Source organism: Oncorhynchus keta, chromosome 29, assembly GCF_023373465.1.
Source record: "Oncorhynchus keta strain PuntledgeMale-10-30-2019 chromosome 29, Oket_V2, whole genome shotgun sequence".
NCBI lineage: Eukaryota > Metazoa > Chordata > Actinopteri > Salmoniformes > Salmonidae > Oncorhynchus > Oncorhynchus keta.
The window spans coordinates 3,840,563-3,857,409 of NC_068449.1; the positions used below are offsets into that span (position 1 = coordinate 3,840,563).

The window sequence follows — 16,847 nt, forward strand, 5'->3', positions numbered from 1 at the left end:
GCTGTGGAGCTTTGCAGCTCCTTCAGGGTTATCTTTGGTCTCTTTGTTTCCTCTCTGATTAATGCCCTCCTTACCTGGTCCGTGAGTTTTGGTGGGCAGCCCTCTCTTGGCAGGTTTGTCATGGTTCCTTTTTTCTATTAATGCTGCTCCGTGGGATGTTCAACGTTTCTGATATTTTTTTATAACCCAACACTGCTCTGTACTTCTCCATAACTTTGTCCCTGACCTGTTTGGAGAGCTCCTTTGTCTTCATGGTGCCGTTTGCATGGTGGTGCCCCTTGCTTAGTGGTGCCCCTTGCTTAGTGGTGCCCCTTGCTTAGTGGTGCCCCTTGCTTAGTGGTGTTGCAGACTCTGGGGCCTTTCAGAACAGGTGTATATATACTGAGATCATGTGACACTTAGATTGCACACAGGTGGACTTTATTTAACTAATTATGTGACTTCTGAAGGCAATTGGTTGCACCAGATCTTATTTATGGGCTTCATAGCAAAGGGGTTGAAGACATATGCATCTACCACTTTTCTGTTTTAGATTTGTTTAGATTTTTTTAAACAAGTTATCCCTTTCATTTCACTTCACCAATTTGGACTATTTTTTTTATGTCCATTACATGAAATCTAAATAAAAATCTATTTAAATGACAGGTTGTAATGCAACAAAATAGGAAAAATGCCAAAGGGGATGAATACCTTTGCAAGGCACAGTATAGGCCATCAGGAGGGTATGTTAGGTTATAGGACCCTTGGAATGTGAATTCTGAGATACTGCCAAGTAAAATACTTCACATTCTCTCTCTCTGTCTCTCTCTCTCTCTCTCTGTCTCTCTATGTCTTCTCTCTCTCTGCCTCTCTCTATTTCTCTCTCTCTGCCCATCTCTCTCTCTCTCTCGCTCTATTTCTCTCTGTCTCTCTCTCTGCCTCTCTCTATTTCTCTCTCTCTGCCTCTCTCTCTTTCTCTCTATTTCTCTCTGTCTCTCTCTGCCTCTCTCTCTCTCTCTCTCTCTCTCTCTCTCTCTGTTCCTCTCTCTCTCTCTGTCGCTCTCTCTATTTCTGTCTCTCTCTCTGCCTCTCTCTATTTCTCTCTCTCTGCCTCTCTCTCTCTCTCTCTCTCTCTCTCTCTCTATATATATATATATTTCTCTCTGTCTCTCTCTCTGCCTCTCTCTCTCTCTCTCTCTCTCTCTCTCTCTATTTCTCTCTCTCTCTCTCTCTCTCTCTACTTCTCTCTCTGTCTCTCTCTCTCTCTGTTGCTCTCTCTATTTCTCTCTCTCTCTGTCACTCTCTCTATTTCTTTCTCTCTCTCTCTGTCTCTCTCTCTGCCTCTCTCTCTCTAATTCTCTCTCTCTCTGTCGCTCTCTCTATTTCTCTCTCTCTCTCTGCCTCTCTCTCTCTCTGTTGCTCTCTCTATTTCTCTCTCTCTCTCTGTCGCTCTCTCTATTTCTTTCTCTCTCTCTCTCTCTACTTCTCTCTCTCTCTGTTGCTCTCTCTATTTCTTTCTCTCTCTCTCTGTCTCTCTCTCTGCCTCTCTCTCTCTCTTTCTCACTCTGGATTAGAGCTGGATTCACAAACTTGGTGATTTGAGTGAGGTTGGGTGGATGTCATCGTGTGTCATAACAGTGGTGTCCTCTATCATGTCTTCACGGGGTGCTGCGTTGGGTTCTAAAGGGGGGCGTTGCTGCACTGCTGTTACTCTTTCAAGTAGCTACTGGAGTGTAGGATGATGCTGCTGTCTCCTCTGGTTCATCACCTACAACAGGGAATGTTTTCATCAGACACAGACACTGAGGAAACTCAGCCCAATAAGAAATGATCCTTCGACAGAGCAGGAGCATTTTCATACACTCAGCGGGAAGATGCTACCCATCTATGAAGGGAGTGAAGTCTACGAGGTGGTCGGGTACCCTGAGAGGATGCTGCCAGTTCCTGTGCAAACCTCCCTCGGAGAAGTGTACAGCTGCTCTATAATGGAGAGTTACTCACAGAGCCATCTCAAACACATATGATTTGTATCCTGATCCATCAGTGGAAAGATGGTGCTGTTTTTGTGGGTAGTAGGGGCCAGTATTAGGTAGGAGGAGACAGTGTTAGGTAGTAGGGGCCAGTATTAGGTAGGAGGAGTCAGTGTTAGGTAGGAGGAGTCAGTGTTAGGTAGGAGGAGTCAGTGTTAGGTAGGAGGGGCCAGTATTAGGTAGGAGGGGCCAGTATTAGGTAGGAGGGGCCAGTATTAGGTAGGAGGGGCCAGTATTAGGTAGGAGGGGCCAGTATTAGGTAGGAGGGGCCAGTATTAGGTAGGAGGAGACAGTGTTAGGTAGGAGGAGACAGTGTTAGGTAGGAGGAGTCAGTGTTAGGTAGGAGGAGACAGTGTTAGGTAGGAGGGGCCAGTATTAGGTAGGAGGAGTCAGTGTTAGGTAGTAGGGGCCAGTATTAGGTAGGAGGAGACAGTGTTAGGTAGGAGGGGCCAGTATTAGGTAGGAGGGGCCAGTATTAGGTAGGAGGAGACAGTGTTAGGTAGGAGGGGCCAGTGTTAGGTAGGAGGAGACAGTGTTAGGTAGGAGGAGACAGTGTTAGGTAGGAGGAGTCAGTGTTAGGTAGGAGGGGAGAGTGTTAGGTACAGTGTTAGGTAGGAGGAGACAGTGTTAGGTAGGAGGAAACAGTGTTTCGTAGGAGGGGAGAGTGTTAGGTACAGTGTTAGGTAGGAGGAGACCGTGTTAGGTAGGAGGAGACAGTGTTAGGTAGGAGGAGTCAGTGTTAGGTAGGAGGAGACCGTGTTAGGTAGGAGGAGACAGTGTTAGGTAGGAGGAGTCAGTGTTAGGTAGGAGGAGTCAGTGTTAGGTAGGAGGAGTCAGTGTTAGGTAGGAGGATACAGTGTTTGGTAGGAGGGGAGAGTGTTAGGTAGGAGGAGACAGTGTTAGGTAGGAGGAGACAGTGTTAAGTAGGAAGAGACAGTATTAGGTAGGAGGAGTCAGTGTTAGGTTGGAGGAAGCAGTGTTAGGTAGGAGGAGACAGTGTTAGGTAGGAGGAGACAGTGTTAGGTAGGAGGAGACAGTGTTAGGTTGGAGGAAGCAGTGTTAGGTTGGAGGAAGCAGTGTTTGGTAGGAGGAGACAGTGTTAGGTAGGAGGAGACAGTGTTAGGTAGGAGGAGACAGTGTTAGGTAGGAGGAGTCAGTGTTAGGTAGGAGGAGACAGTGTTTGGTAGGAGGGGAGAGTGTTAGGTAGGAGGAAACAGTGTTTTGTAGGAGGGGAGAGTGTTAGGTACAGTGTTAGGTAGGAGGAGACCGTGTTAGGTAGGAGGAGACAGTGTTAGGTAGGAGGAGTCAGTGTTAGGTAGGAGGAGTCAGTGTTAGGTAGGAGGAGACAGTGTTTGGTACAGTGTTAGGTAGGAGGAGACAGTGTTAGGTAGGAGGAGACCGTGTTAGGTAGGAGGAGACAGTGTTAGGTAGGAGGGGAGAGTGTTAGGTACAGTGTTAGGTAGGAGGAGACCGTGTTAGGTAGGAGGAGACAGTGTTAGGTAGGAGGAGACAGTGTTTGGTAGGAGGGGAGAGTGTTAGGTACAGTGTTAGGTAGGAGGAGACCATGTTAGGTAGGAGGAGACCGTGTTAGGTAGGAGGGGAGAGTGTTAGGTACAGTGTTAGGTAGGAGGAGACCGTGTTAGGTAGGAGGAGACAGTGTTAGGTAGGAGGAGACCGTGTTAGGTAGGAGGAGACAGTGTTAGGTAGGAGGAGTCAGTGTTAGGTAGGAGGAGTCAGTGTTAGGTAGGAGGAGACAGTGTTAGGTAGGAGGGGAGAGTGTTAGGTAGGAGGAGACAGTGTTTGGTAGGAGGGGAGAGTGTTAGGTAGGAGGAGTCAGTGTTAGGTAGGAGGAGACAGTGTTAGGTAGGAGGAGACAGTGTTTGGTAGGAGGGGAGAGTGTTAGGTACAGTGTTAGGTAGGAGGAGACAGTGTTAGGTAGGAGGAGTCAGTGTTAGGTAGGAGGAGACAGTGTTCGGTAGGAGGAGACAGTTTTAGGTAGGAGGAGTCAGTGTTACGTAGGAGGAGACAGTGTTAGGTAGGAGACAGTTTTAGGTAGGAGGAGTCAGTGTTAGGTAGGAGGAGACAGTGTTTGGTAGGAGGAAGCAGTGTTTGGTAGGAGGAGTCAGTGTTAGGTAGGAGGAGTCAGTGTTTGGTTGGAGGAGACAGTGTTTGGTAGGAGGAGACAGTGTTAGGTAGGAGGAGACAGTGTTTGGTAGGAGGAGACAGTGTTTGGTAGGAGGAGACAGTGTTAGGTAGGAGGAGACAGTGTTTGGTAGGAGGAGTCAGTGTTTGGTAGGAGGGGAGAGTGTTAGGTAGGAGGAGACAGTGTTTGGTCGGAGGGGAGAGTGTTAGGTAGGAGGAGACAGTGTTAGGTAGGAGGAGACAGTGTTTGGTAGGTGGAGTCAGTGTTTGGTAGGAGGGGAGAGTGTTAGGTAGGAGGAGACAGTGTTTGGTAGGAGGGGAGAGTGTTAGGTAGGAGGAGACAGTGTTTGGTAGGAGGGGAGAGTGTTTGGTAGGAGGAGACAGTGTTAGGTAGGAGGAGTCAGTGTTTGGTAGGAGGGGAGAGTGTTAGTTACAGTGTTAGGTAGGAGGAGTCAGTGTTTGGTAGGAGGGGAGAGTGTTTGGTAGGAGGAGACCGTGTTAGGTAGGAGGAGTCAGTGTTTGGTAGGAGGGGAGAGTGTTAGTTACAGTGTTAGGTAGGAGGAGTCAGTGTTAGGTAGGAGGAGTCAGTGTTAGGTAGGAGGAGACAGTGTTTGGTAGGAGGAGTCAGTGTTTGGTAGGAGGAGACAGTGTTTGGTAGGAGGAGACAGTGTTAGGTAGGAGGAGTCAGTGTTTGGTAGGAGGGGAGAGTGTTAGGTAGGAGAACATCTGTCTCTGATATCTAAAGTCAACTGTTGTTCACGGAGTAACACCAAATTAGCTTGTCTGTATGCTAAATGTTAAGCCTGTGTTTGTTTACAGTGTAGAGTGAGGAGCCTCAACGCAGGGAAGGCGTGGTCCCGGGGGGTAGGAGCGATGAGTTCACTGCGTGTCCCTGTCCTACTGGCGATGCTGGTCCTCCTGCTGACCGCTGGTTTCTGCAAACAGAGCTCTGTGCACGTGACCCCGGGGGCGAGCACAGGGGCGCGCACGGACGGACGTAACCTCCTGGAGCTCATAATGGACAAGGTGCGTCTGACGCGGCAGCAGCAGGACGAGGTACACGTGCGCTACCCCGCCAAAAAACAGGAGTTCACCTTGGAGACCAAGGAGAGGAATGAAGTGAACAAGTCTCATCACGGAGAACACATCATAGGTCAGTCATTAACCACTAGTAACACATCTCACCATGGAGACAACATCATAGGTCAGTCATTAACCACTAGTAACACATCTCACCATGGAGACAACATCATAGGTCAGTCATTAACCACTAGTAACACATCTCACCATGGAGACAACATCATAGGTCAGTCATTAACCACTAGTAACACATCTCACCATGGAGACAACATCATAGGTCAGTCATTAACCACTAGTAACACATCTCACCATGGAGACAACATCATAGGTCAGTCATTAACCACTAGTAACACACCTCACCATGGAGACAACATCATAGGTCAGTCATTAACCACTAGTAACACATCTCACCATGGAGACAACATCATAGGTCAGTCATTAACCACTAGTAACACATCTCACCATGGAGACAACATCATAGGTCAGTCATTAACCATTAGTAACACATCTCACCATGGAGACAACATCATAGGTCAGTCATTAACCACTAGTAACACATCTCACCATGGAGACAACATCATAGATCAGTCATTAACCACTAGTAACACATCTCACCATGGAGACAACATCATAGGTCAGTCATTAACCACTAGTAACACATCTCACCATGGAGACAACATCATAGGTCAGTCATTAACCACTAGTAACACATCTCACCATGGAGACAACATCATAGGTCAGTCATTAACCACTAGTAACACATCTCACCATGGAGACAACATCATAGGTCAGTCATTAACCACTAGTAACACATCTCACCATGGAGACAACATCATAGGTCAGTCATTAACCACTAGTAACACATCTCACCATGGAGACAACATCATAGGTCAGTCATTAACCACTAGTAACACACCTCACCATGGAGACAACATCATAGGTCAGTCATTAACCACTAGTAACACACCTCACCATGGAGACAACATCATAGGTCAGTCATTAACCACTAGTAACACATCTCACCATGGAGACAACATCATAGGTCAGTCATTAACCATTAGTAACACATCTCACCATGGAGACAACATCATAGGTCAGTCATTAACCACTAGTAACACATCTCACCATGGAGACAACATCATAGGTCAGTCATTATCCACTAGTAACACATCTCACCATGGAGACAACATCATAGGTCAGTCATTAACCACTAATAAGACATCTCACCATGGAGACAACATCATAGGTCAGTCATTAACCACTAGTAACACATCTCACCATGGAGACAACATCATAGGTCTGTCATTAACCACTAGTAACACACCTCACCATGGAGACAACATCATAGGTCAATCATTAACCACTAGTAACACATCTCACCATGGAGACAACATCATAGGTCAGTCATTAACCACTAGTAACACATCTCACCATGGAGACAACATCATAGGTCAGTCATTAACCACTAGTAACACATCTCACCATGGAGACAACATCATAGGTCAGTCATTAACCACTAGTAACACATCTCACCATGGAGACAACATCATAGGTCAGTCATTAACCACTAGTAACACATCTCACCATGGAGACAACATCATAGGTCAGTCATTAACCATTAGTAACACATCTCACCGTGGAGACAACATCATAGGTCAGTCATTAACCACTAGTAACACATCTCACCATGGAGACAACATCATAGGTCAGTCATTAACCACTAGTAACACATCTCACCATGGAGACAACATCATAGGTCAGTCATTAACCACTAGTAACACATCTCACCATGGAGACAACATCATAGGTCAGTCATTAACCACTAGTAACACATCTCACCATGGAGACAACATCATAGGTCAGTCATTAACCACTAATAAGACATCTCACCATGGAGACAACATCATAGGTCAGTCATTAACCACTAGTAACACATCTCACCATGGAGACAACATCATAGGTCAGTCATTAACCACTAATAAGACATCTCACCATGGAGACAACATCATAGGTCAGTCATTAACCACTAGTAACACATCTCACCATGGAGACAACATCATAGGTCAGTCATTAACCACTAGTAACACACCTCACCATGGAGACAACATCATAGGTCAATCATTAACCACTAGTAACACATCTCACCATGGAGACAACATCATAGGTCAGTCATTAACCACTAGTAACACATCTCACCATGGAGACAACATCATAGGTCAGTCATTAACCACTAGTAACACATCTCACCATGGAGACAACATCATAGGTCAGTCATTAACCACTAGTAACACATCTCACCATGGAGACAACATCATAGGTCAGTCATTAACCACTAGTAACACATCTCACCATGGAGACAACATCATAGGTCAGTCATTAACCATTAGTAACACATCTCACCGTGGAGACAACATCATAGGTCAGTCATTAACCACTAGTAACACATCTCACCATGGAGACAACATCATAGGTCAGTCATTAACCACTAGTAACACATCTCACCATGGAGACAACATCATAGGTCAGTCATTAACCACTAGTAACACATCTCACCATGGAGACAACATCATAGGTCAGTCATTAACCACTAGTAACACATCTCACCATGGAGACAACATCATAGGTCAGTCATTAACCACTAGTAACACATCTCACCATTTCCCTCTCAATTGTTGTATTTTGATCTGCAGTGTTAATCCCCCCTTCTTTCTCATGTTTTATTGATGTGGTAATCACGTTGATGCTATCTCTTGTTCGATGTGGTAATCACGTTGATGCTATCTCTTGTTTGATGTGGTAATCACGTTGATGCTATCTCTTGTTTGATGTGGTAATCACGTTGATGCTATCTCTTGTTTGATGTGGTAATCACGTTGGTGCTATCTCTTGTTTGATGTGGTAATCATGTTGGTGCTATCTCTTGTTTGATGTGGTAATCACGTTGGTGCTATCTCTTGTTTGATGTGGTAATCACGTTGGTGCTATCTCTTGTTTGATGTGGTAATCACGTTGGTGCTATCTCTTGTTTGATGTGGTAATCACGTTGGTGCTATCTCTTGTTTGATGTGGTAATCACGTTGATGCTATCTCTTGTTTGATGTGGTAATCACGTTGATGCTATCTCTTGTTTGATGTGGTAATCACGTTGATGCTATCTCTTGTTCGATGTGGTAATCACGTTGATGCTATCTCTTGTTCGATGTGGTAATCACGTTGATGCTATCTCTTGTTCGATGTGGTAATCACGTTGATGCTATCTCTTGTTTGATGTGGTAATCACGTTGATGCTATCTCTTGTTTGATGTGGTAATCACGTTGATGCTATCTCTTGTTTGATGTGGTAATCACGTTGATGCTATCTCTTGTTTGATGTGGTAATCACGTTGATGCTATCTCTTGTTCGATGTGGTAATCACGTTGATGCTATCTCTTGTTTGATGTGGTAATCACGTTGATGCTATCTCTTGTTTGATGTGGTAATCACGTTGATGCTATCTCTTGTTTGATGTGGTAATCACGTTGATGCTATCTCTTATTCGATGTGGTAATCACGTTGATGCTATCTCTTGTTCGATGTGGTAATCATGTTGATGCTATCTCTTGTCCGATGTGGTAATCACGTTGATGCTATCTCTTGTTTGATGTGGTAATCACGTTGATGCTATCTCTTGTTTGATGTGGTAATCACGTTGATGCTATCTCTTGTTCGATGTGGTAATCATGTTGATGCTATCTCTTGTTTGATGTGGTAATCACGTTGATGCTATCTCTTGTTTGATGTGGTAATCACGTTGATGCTATCTCTTGTTCGATGTGGTAATCACGTTGATGCTATCTCTTGTTCGATGTGGTAATCACGTTGATGCTATCTCTTGTTTGATGTGGTAATCACGTTGATGCTATCTCTTGTTCGATGTGGTAATCACGTTGATGCTATCTCTTGTTCGATGTGGTAGTCACGTTGATGCTATCTCTTGTTCGATGTGGTAATCACGTTGATGCTATCTCTTGTTTGATGTGGTAATCACGTTGATGCTATCTCTTGTTTGATATGGTAATCACGTTGATGCTATCTCTTGTTTGATGTGGTAATCACGTTGATGCTATCTCTTGTTTGATGTGGTAATCACGTTGATGCTATCTCTTGTTCGATGTGGTAATCACGTTGATGCTATCTCTTGTTTGATGTGGTAATCACGTTGATGCTATCTCTTGTTTGATGTGGTAATCACATTGATGCTATCTCTTGTTTGATGTGGTAATCACGTTGATGCTATCTCTTATTTGATGTGGTAATCACGTTGCTGCTATCTCGTTTGACTGACACTGGTAAAAACACCCAATCAAAAACACACTTTTTTTCCCACAAGTTGTCCGTCAGTCCACCTATGACCTTTCATGTGGTCAAAATTGTGTTTATTTCCTGTTCTCGCAGAGGTGTTCCCCAGAGACCTGAGGCAAAAGGAGAAGTTCCTCAAACACCTAACAGGTCAGACACTACTGCTTCTGTGTGTGTGTGTGTGTGTGTGTGTGTGTGTGTGTGTGTGTGTGTGTGTGTGTGTGTGTGTGTGTGTGTGTGTGTGTGTGTGTGTGTGTGTGTGTGTGTGTCACCAGTGTAACTTCTGTCTGTGTCTCTGTGTGTCTCTCAGGTCCACTATACTTTAACCCAAAGTGTAGGAAACACTTCTATAGACTATACCACAACACCAGAGACTGTACCATCCCTGCCTGTGAGTATTAATGGCGGAAATATACACACACACACACACACACACACACACACACACACACACACACACACACACACACACACACACACACACACACACACACACACACACACACACACCCGGAAGATAGTAAGGGGAAGCCAGTTATGTATCTACAGCCAAGTGTATTGCCTCTATCACAGTCATTACACTCATATACTTATAGGGTTGCAAAATAACTTTTTCTTGAAATCCTGGTTCCTGAAAAAAGCGGGAAATCCGGAATCCATCAACCAGGATTTCTGGAAAAATTATAATATTTTTACAACTCTAAGCTGATATCATTTACATTTACATTTAAGTCATTTAGCAGACGCTCTTATCCAGAGCGACTTACAAATTGGTGCATACACCTTATGACATCCAGTGGAACAGCCACTTACAATAGTGCATCTAAATCTTTTTAGGGGGGGGGTGAGAAGGATTACTTACCCTATCCTAGGTATTCCTTGAAGAGGTGGGGTTTCAGGTGTCTCCGGAAGGTGGTGATTGACTCCGCTGTCCTGGCGTCGTGAGGGAGTTTGTTCCACCATTGGGGGCCAGAGCAGCGAACAGTTTTGACTGGGCTGAGCGGGAACTGTACTTCCTCAGTGGTAGGGAGGCGAGCAGGCCAGAGGTGGATGAACGCAGTGCCCTTGTTTGGGTGTAGGGCCTGATCAGAGCCTGGAGGTACTGAGGTGCCGTTCCCCTCACAGCTCCGTAGGCAAGCACCATGGTCTTGTAGCGGATGCGAGCTTCAACTGGAAGCCAGTGGAGAGAGCGGAGGAGCGGGGTGACGTGAGAGAACTTGGGAAGGTTGAACACCAGACGGGCTGCGGCGTTCTGGATGAGTTGTAGGGGTTTAATGGCACAGGCAGGGAGCCCAGCCAACAGCGAGTTGCAGTAATCAAGACGGGAGATGACAAGTGCCTGGATTAGGACCTGCGCCGCTTCCTGTGTGAGGCAGGGTCGTACTAATATTATTATATTATTATTATTATGTTGTAGAGCATGAACCTACAGGAACGGGACACCGCCTTGATGTTAGTTGAGAACGACAGGGTGTTGTCCAGGATCACGCCAAGGTTCTTAGCGCTCTGGGAGGAGGACACAATGGAGTTGTCAACCGTGATGGCGAGATCATGGAACGGGCAGTCCTTCCCCGGGAGGAAGAGGAGCTCCGTCTTGCTGAGGTTCAGCTTGAGGTGGTGATCCGTCATCCACACTGATATGTCTGCCAGACATGCAGAGATGCGATTCGCCACCTGGTCATCAGAAGGGGAAAGGAGAAGATTAATTGTGTGTCGTCTGCATAGCAATGATAGGAGAGACCATGTGAGGTTATGACAGAGCCAAGTGACTTGGTGTATAGCGAGAATAAGAGAGGGCCTAGAACAGAGCCCTGGGGGACACCAGTGGTGAGAGCGCGTGGTGAGGAGACAGATTCTCGCCACGCCACCTGGTAGGAGCGACCTGTCAGGTAGGACGCAATCCAAGCGTGGGCCGCGCCGGAGATGCCCAACTCGGAGAGGGTGGAGAGGAGGATCTGATGGTTCACAGTATCGAAGGCAGCTGATAGGTCTAGAAGGATGAGAGCAGAGGAGAGAGAGTTAGCTTTAGCAGTGCGGAGCGCCTCCGTGATACAGAGAAGAGCAGTCTCAGTTGAATGACTAGTCTTGAAACCTGACTGATTTGGATCAAGAAGGTCATTCTGAGAGAGATAGCGGTAGAGCTGGCCAAGGACGGCACGCTCAAGAGTTTTGGAGAGAAAAGAGAGAAGGGATACTGGTCTGTAGTTGTTGACATCGGAGGGATCGAGTGTAGGTTTTTTCAGAAGGGGTGCAACTCTCGCTCTCTTGAAGACGGGAGGGACGTAGCCAGCGGTCAGGGATGAGTTGATGAGCGAGGTGAGGTAAGGGAGAAGGTCTCCGGAAATGGTCTGGAGAAGAGAGGAGGGGATAGGGTCAAGCGGGCAGGTTGTTGGGCGGCCGGCCGTCACAAGACGCGAGATTTCATCTGGAGAGAGAGGGAGAAAGAGGTCAGAGCATAGGGTAGGGCAGTGTGAGCAGAACCAGCGGTGTCGTTTGACTTAGCAAACGAGGATCGGATGTCGTCGACCTTCTTTTCAAAATGGTTGACGAAGTCATCTGCAGAGAGGGAGGAGGGGGGAGTATTCAGGAGGGAGGAGAAGGTGGCAAAGAGCTTCCTAGGGTTAGAGGCAGATGCTTGGAATTTAGAATGGTAGAAAGTGGCTTTAGCAGCAGAGACAGAGGAGGAAAATGTAGAGAGGGGGAGTGAAAGGATGCCAGGTCCGCAGGGAGGCGAGTTTTCCTCCATTTCCGCTCGGCTGCCCGGAGCCCTGTTCTGTGAGCTCGCAATGAGTCGTCGAGCCACGGAGCGGGAGGGAGGACCGAGCCGGCCTGGAGGATAGGGGACATAGAGAGTCAAAGGATGCAGAAAGGGAGGAGAGGAGGGTTGAGGAGGCAGAATCAGGAGATAGGTTGGAGAAAGTTTGAGCAGAGGGAAGAGATGATAGGATGGAAGAGGAGAGAGTAGCGGGGGAGAGAGAGCGAAGGTTGGGACGGCGCGATACCATCCGAGTAGGGGCAGTGTGGGAAGTGTTGGATGAGAGCGAGAGGGAAAAGGATACAAGGTAGTGGTCGGAGACTTGGAGGGGAGTTGCAATGAGGTTAGTGGAAGAATAGCATCTAGTAAAGATGAGGTCAAGCGTATTGCCTGCCTTGTGAGTAGGGGGGGAAGGTGAGAGGGTGAGGTCAAAAGAGGAGAGGAGTGGAAAGAAGGAGGCAGAGAGGAATGAGTCAAAGGTAGACGTGGGGAGGTTAAAGTCGCCCAGAACTGTGAGAGGTGAGCCGTCCTCAGGAAAGGAGCTTATCAAGGCATCAAGCTCATTGATGAACTCTCCGAGGGAACCTGGAGGGCGATAAATGATAAGGATGTTAAGCTTGAAAGGGCTGGTAACTGTGACAGCATGGAATTCAAAGGAGGCGATAGACAGATGGGTAAGGGGAGAAAGAGAGAAAGACCACTTGGGAGAGATGAGGATCCCGGTGCCACCACCCCGCTGACCAGAAGCTCTCGGGGTGTGCGAGAACACGTGGGCGGACGAGGAGAGAGCAGTAGGAGTAGCAGTGTTATCTGTGGTGATCCATGTTTCCGTCAGTGCCAAGAAGTCAAGGGACTGGAGGGAGGCATAGGCTGAGATGAACTCGTGACATATCTTGTGTCTGCCCATTGACTAAACAGATATCAGAATGTATATACTGTAGCAGTCCAAGGTTTGGACACTAATTCAAGCATTTTTCTTTATTTAAAGAATGTTCTGCAATGTAGAATAACAGTGAAAGACAACAAAACTATGAAATAACACATATAGATTCATCTAGTAACCGAAAAAATGTGTTAAACAAATCAAAATGTATTTTAGATGTTTAGATTTTTCAAAGTAGCCACCCTTTTTCAAAGTAGCCACCCTTTGCCTTGATGACAGCTTTGCACACTCTTGGCATTATCTCAACCAGCTTCACCTGTAATGTTTTTCCAACAGTTTGGAAGGAGTTCTCACATATGCTGAGCACTAGTTGTCTGCTTTTCCTTCACTCTGCGGTCCAACTCATTATAAACCATCTCAATTGGGTTGAGATTGGGGTGATTGTTGAGGCCAGGTCATCTGATGCAGCACTCCATCACTCTCCTTCTCGGTCAAATAGCCCTTACAAAGTCTGGAGGTGTGTTTAGGGTCATTGTCCTGTTGAAAAATAAATGATAGTCCCACTTAGCGCAAACCAGATGGGATGGCTTATCACTGCAGAATGCTGTGGTAACCATACTGGTTAAGTGTGCCTTGAATTCTAAATAAATCACAGACAGTGTCACCAGCAAAGCACCCCACACCATCACACCTCCTCCTCCATGCTTCACGGAGATCATCCGTTCAACTACTCTGCGTCTCACATAGACAAATTTGGACTCATCAGACCAAAGGAAAGATTTCCACCGGTCTAATGTCCATTGCTCAAGTCTTTTCTTCTTATTAGTGTCCTTTAGTTGTAACGATTGTCGTTGGTGGAAGAAGGAGTAGACCAAAACGCAGCGTGGTAAATGTTCATGTTGTACATTTAATCGAGTCTGAACACTAAACAAAATAACAACGAGGAATAACGAGAAGGAAACAGTTCTGTCAGGTGAAGCACACAAAACAGAAAACAACTACCCACAACTCATAGTGGGAAAACAGGCTGCCTAAGTATGGTTCTCAGTCAGAGACAACGATTGACAGCTGCCTCTGATTGGGAACCATACCAGGCCAAACACATAGAAATACAAACATAGAACAAAACAATAGAATGCCCACCCCAACTCACGCCGTGACCAACCTAAAATAGAGACATAAGAAAAGGAACTAAGGTCAGGACGTGACATTAGTAGTGGTTTCTTTGAAGCAATTTGACCATGAAGGCCTGATTCACGCAGTCTCCTCTGAACAGTTGATGTTGAAATGTGTCTGTTACTTGAACTCTGTGATGCATATATTTGGGCTGAAATTTCTGAGGCTGGTAACTCTAATGAACTTATCCTCTGCAGCAGAGGTAACTCTGGGTCTTCCATTCCTGTGGCGGTCCTCATGAGAGCCAGTTTCATCATAGCGCTTGATGGTTTTTGCGACTGCACTTGAAGAAACTTTAAAAGTTCTTGACATTTTCCATATTGACTGACCTTCATTTCTTAAAGAAATTATGGACTGTCATTTCTCTTTGCTTATTTGAGCTGTTCTTGCCATAATATGGACTTGGTATTTTACCAAATAGGGCTGTCTTCTGTACACCTCCCAACCCCCCTACCTTGTCACAACACATCTGATTGGCTCAAACTCATTAAGAAGGAAATAAATTCCACAAATTAACTTTTAACAAGGCACACCTGTTAATTGAAATGTATTCCAGGTGACTACCTCATGAAACTGGTTGAGAGAATGCTAAGAATTCACAAAGCTGTCATCAAGGCAAAGGGTGGCTACTTTGAAGAATCTCAAATATAACATATATTTTGATTAGTTTTGATCAGTTTTGGTTAGTACATGATTCCATAAGTGTTATTTCATAGTTTTGATTTCTTCACTATTATTTAATGTATAAAATAGTTTTAAAAAATAAAGAAAAGCCCTGGAATGAGTAGGTGTTTCCAAACGTTTGACTGGTATTGTATATACACTGTATATACTCTGAGTTTTTCAAACATTAGGAACACCTTCCATGTGTGTGAACCCCAAATTGGTCCTAGACTTGGGACTCCACTACTGCTTGCCGTGCGGTAGCAGAGAGAACAGTCTATGACACCTCCTAGTATAGATGTCCTGGATGGCAGGAAGCTTGGCCCCAGTGATGTACTGGGCCAATCCGGACTAGCCTCTGTAGTGCCTTACGGTCAGATGCCGAGCCAGTTGCCATACCAGGCGGTGATGCAATTGCTCAGGATGCTCTCGATGGTGCAGGTGTAGAACCTTTTGAGGATCTGGAGGCCCATGCCAAATCTGTTCAGTCTCCTGAGGGGGAAAAGGTGTTGTAGTGCCCTCTTCACGACTATCTTGGTGTGTTGGGACCATGAGAGTTTGTTTATGATGTTGACACCAAGGAACTTGAAACTCTCAAATTGGTCCACTACAGCCCCGTCGATGTTATTGGGGGCCTGTTTGGACCCCCTTTTCCTGTAGGTCACGATCAGCTCCTTTGTCTTGCTCACATTGAGTGAGAGGTTGTTGTCCTGGCACCACACTGCCAGGTCTCTGACCTCCTCCCTATAGGCTGTATCATCGTTAAAAGTAATCAGGCCTTCCACTGTTGTGTCGTCAACAAATTTAATGGTGGTGTTGGAGTCGTGTTTGGCCACACAGTGTTGGAAGGGACTAAGCACGCACCCCTGAGGGGCCTCAGTGTTGAGGATCAGCGTGACAGACGTGTTGTTGCCTACCCTCTCCACCTCGGGGCAGCCCGTCAAGAAGTCCAGGATTCAGTTGCAGAGGGAGGTATTTAGTCCCAGGGTCCTTAGCTTAGTGATGAGCTTTGTGGGTACTATGGTGTGGATCGCTGAGCTGTAGTCAAAGAACAGCATTCTGACATAGGTGTTCCTTTTATCCAGGTGGGAAAGGGCAGTGTGGAGTGCGATTGAAATTGCGTCATCTGTGGATCTGTTGGGGCGGTATGCAAATTGGAGTGGGTCTAGGGTATCCGGGATGATGCTGTTGATGTGTGCCATGACCAGCCTTTCAAAGCTCTACCGGAGTGAGTGCTACGAGGCGGTAAACATTTAGGTAGGTTACCTTCGCTTCCTTGGGCAGAAGGATTATGGCAGTCTGCTAGAAACATGAAGGTATTACAGACTCTGTCAGGATGAGTTTGAAAATGTAAATGAAGACACCTGCCAGTTGGTCCGTGCATACTTTGAGTACACATCCTGGTAATCTGTCTGGCCCCGCAGCTTTGTGAATGTTGACCAGTTTAAAGGTCTTGCTCACATCGGCTACCGAGAGCATTATCATACAGTCATCTGGAACAGCTGGTGCTCTCATGCATGCTTCAGTGTTGCTTGCCTCGAAAAGTGCATAAAAGGCATTTAGCTCATCTGGTAGGCTCTTGTCACTGGGTAGCTCATGGCTGGGTTTCCCTTTGTAGTCCATAATAGTTTTCAAGCCCACCACTTCTGACGAACATCAGAGCTGGTGTAGAAGGATTCGATCTTAATCCTGTATTTACACTTTGCCTGTTTGTGGTTCGTCTGAAGGCATAATGGGATTTCTTATAAGCGTCTGGATTAATGTCCCGTTCCTTGAATGCGGCAGCTCTAACCTTTAGCT

At 46.1% G+C, this 16,847-nt stretch overlaps 1 protein-coding gene across 5 annotated transcripts in view; it reads left to right on the top strand.

Annotated features, from left to right (window-relative positions):
• Positions 1 to 1,183: 1,183 nt before the first annotated feature.
• LOC127913528 (ALK and LTK ligand 2b-like) overlaps positions 1,184 to 16,847 on the top strand; it is a 21,428-nt gene continuing 5,764 nt past the window's right edge. The window contains exons 1-8 of one of the 5 annotated variants that reach the window (XM_052485721.1): positions 1,184 to 2,068; positions 2,549 to 3,172; positions 3,285 to 3,528; positions 3,601 to 3,732; positions 3,833 to 4,004; positions 4,726 to 5,304; positions 9,667 to 9,720; positions 9,881 to 9,961. In XM_052485721.1, the coding sequence (XP_052341681.1) occupies positions 5,025 to 5,304; positions 9,667 to 9,720; positions 9,881 to 9,961 (415 nt within the window). In that variant the 5' untranslated portion in view covers positions 1,184 to 2,068; positions 2,549 to 3,172; positions 3,285 to 3,528; ... (1 more) ...; positions 3,833 to 4,004; positions 4,726 to 5,024. The other 4 variants (XM_052485722.1, XM_052485724.1, XM_052485726.1 and 1 more) reach the window with 4 other exon arrangements.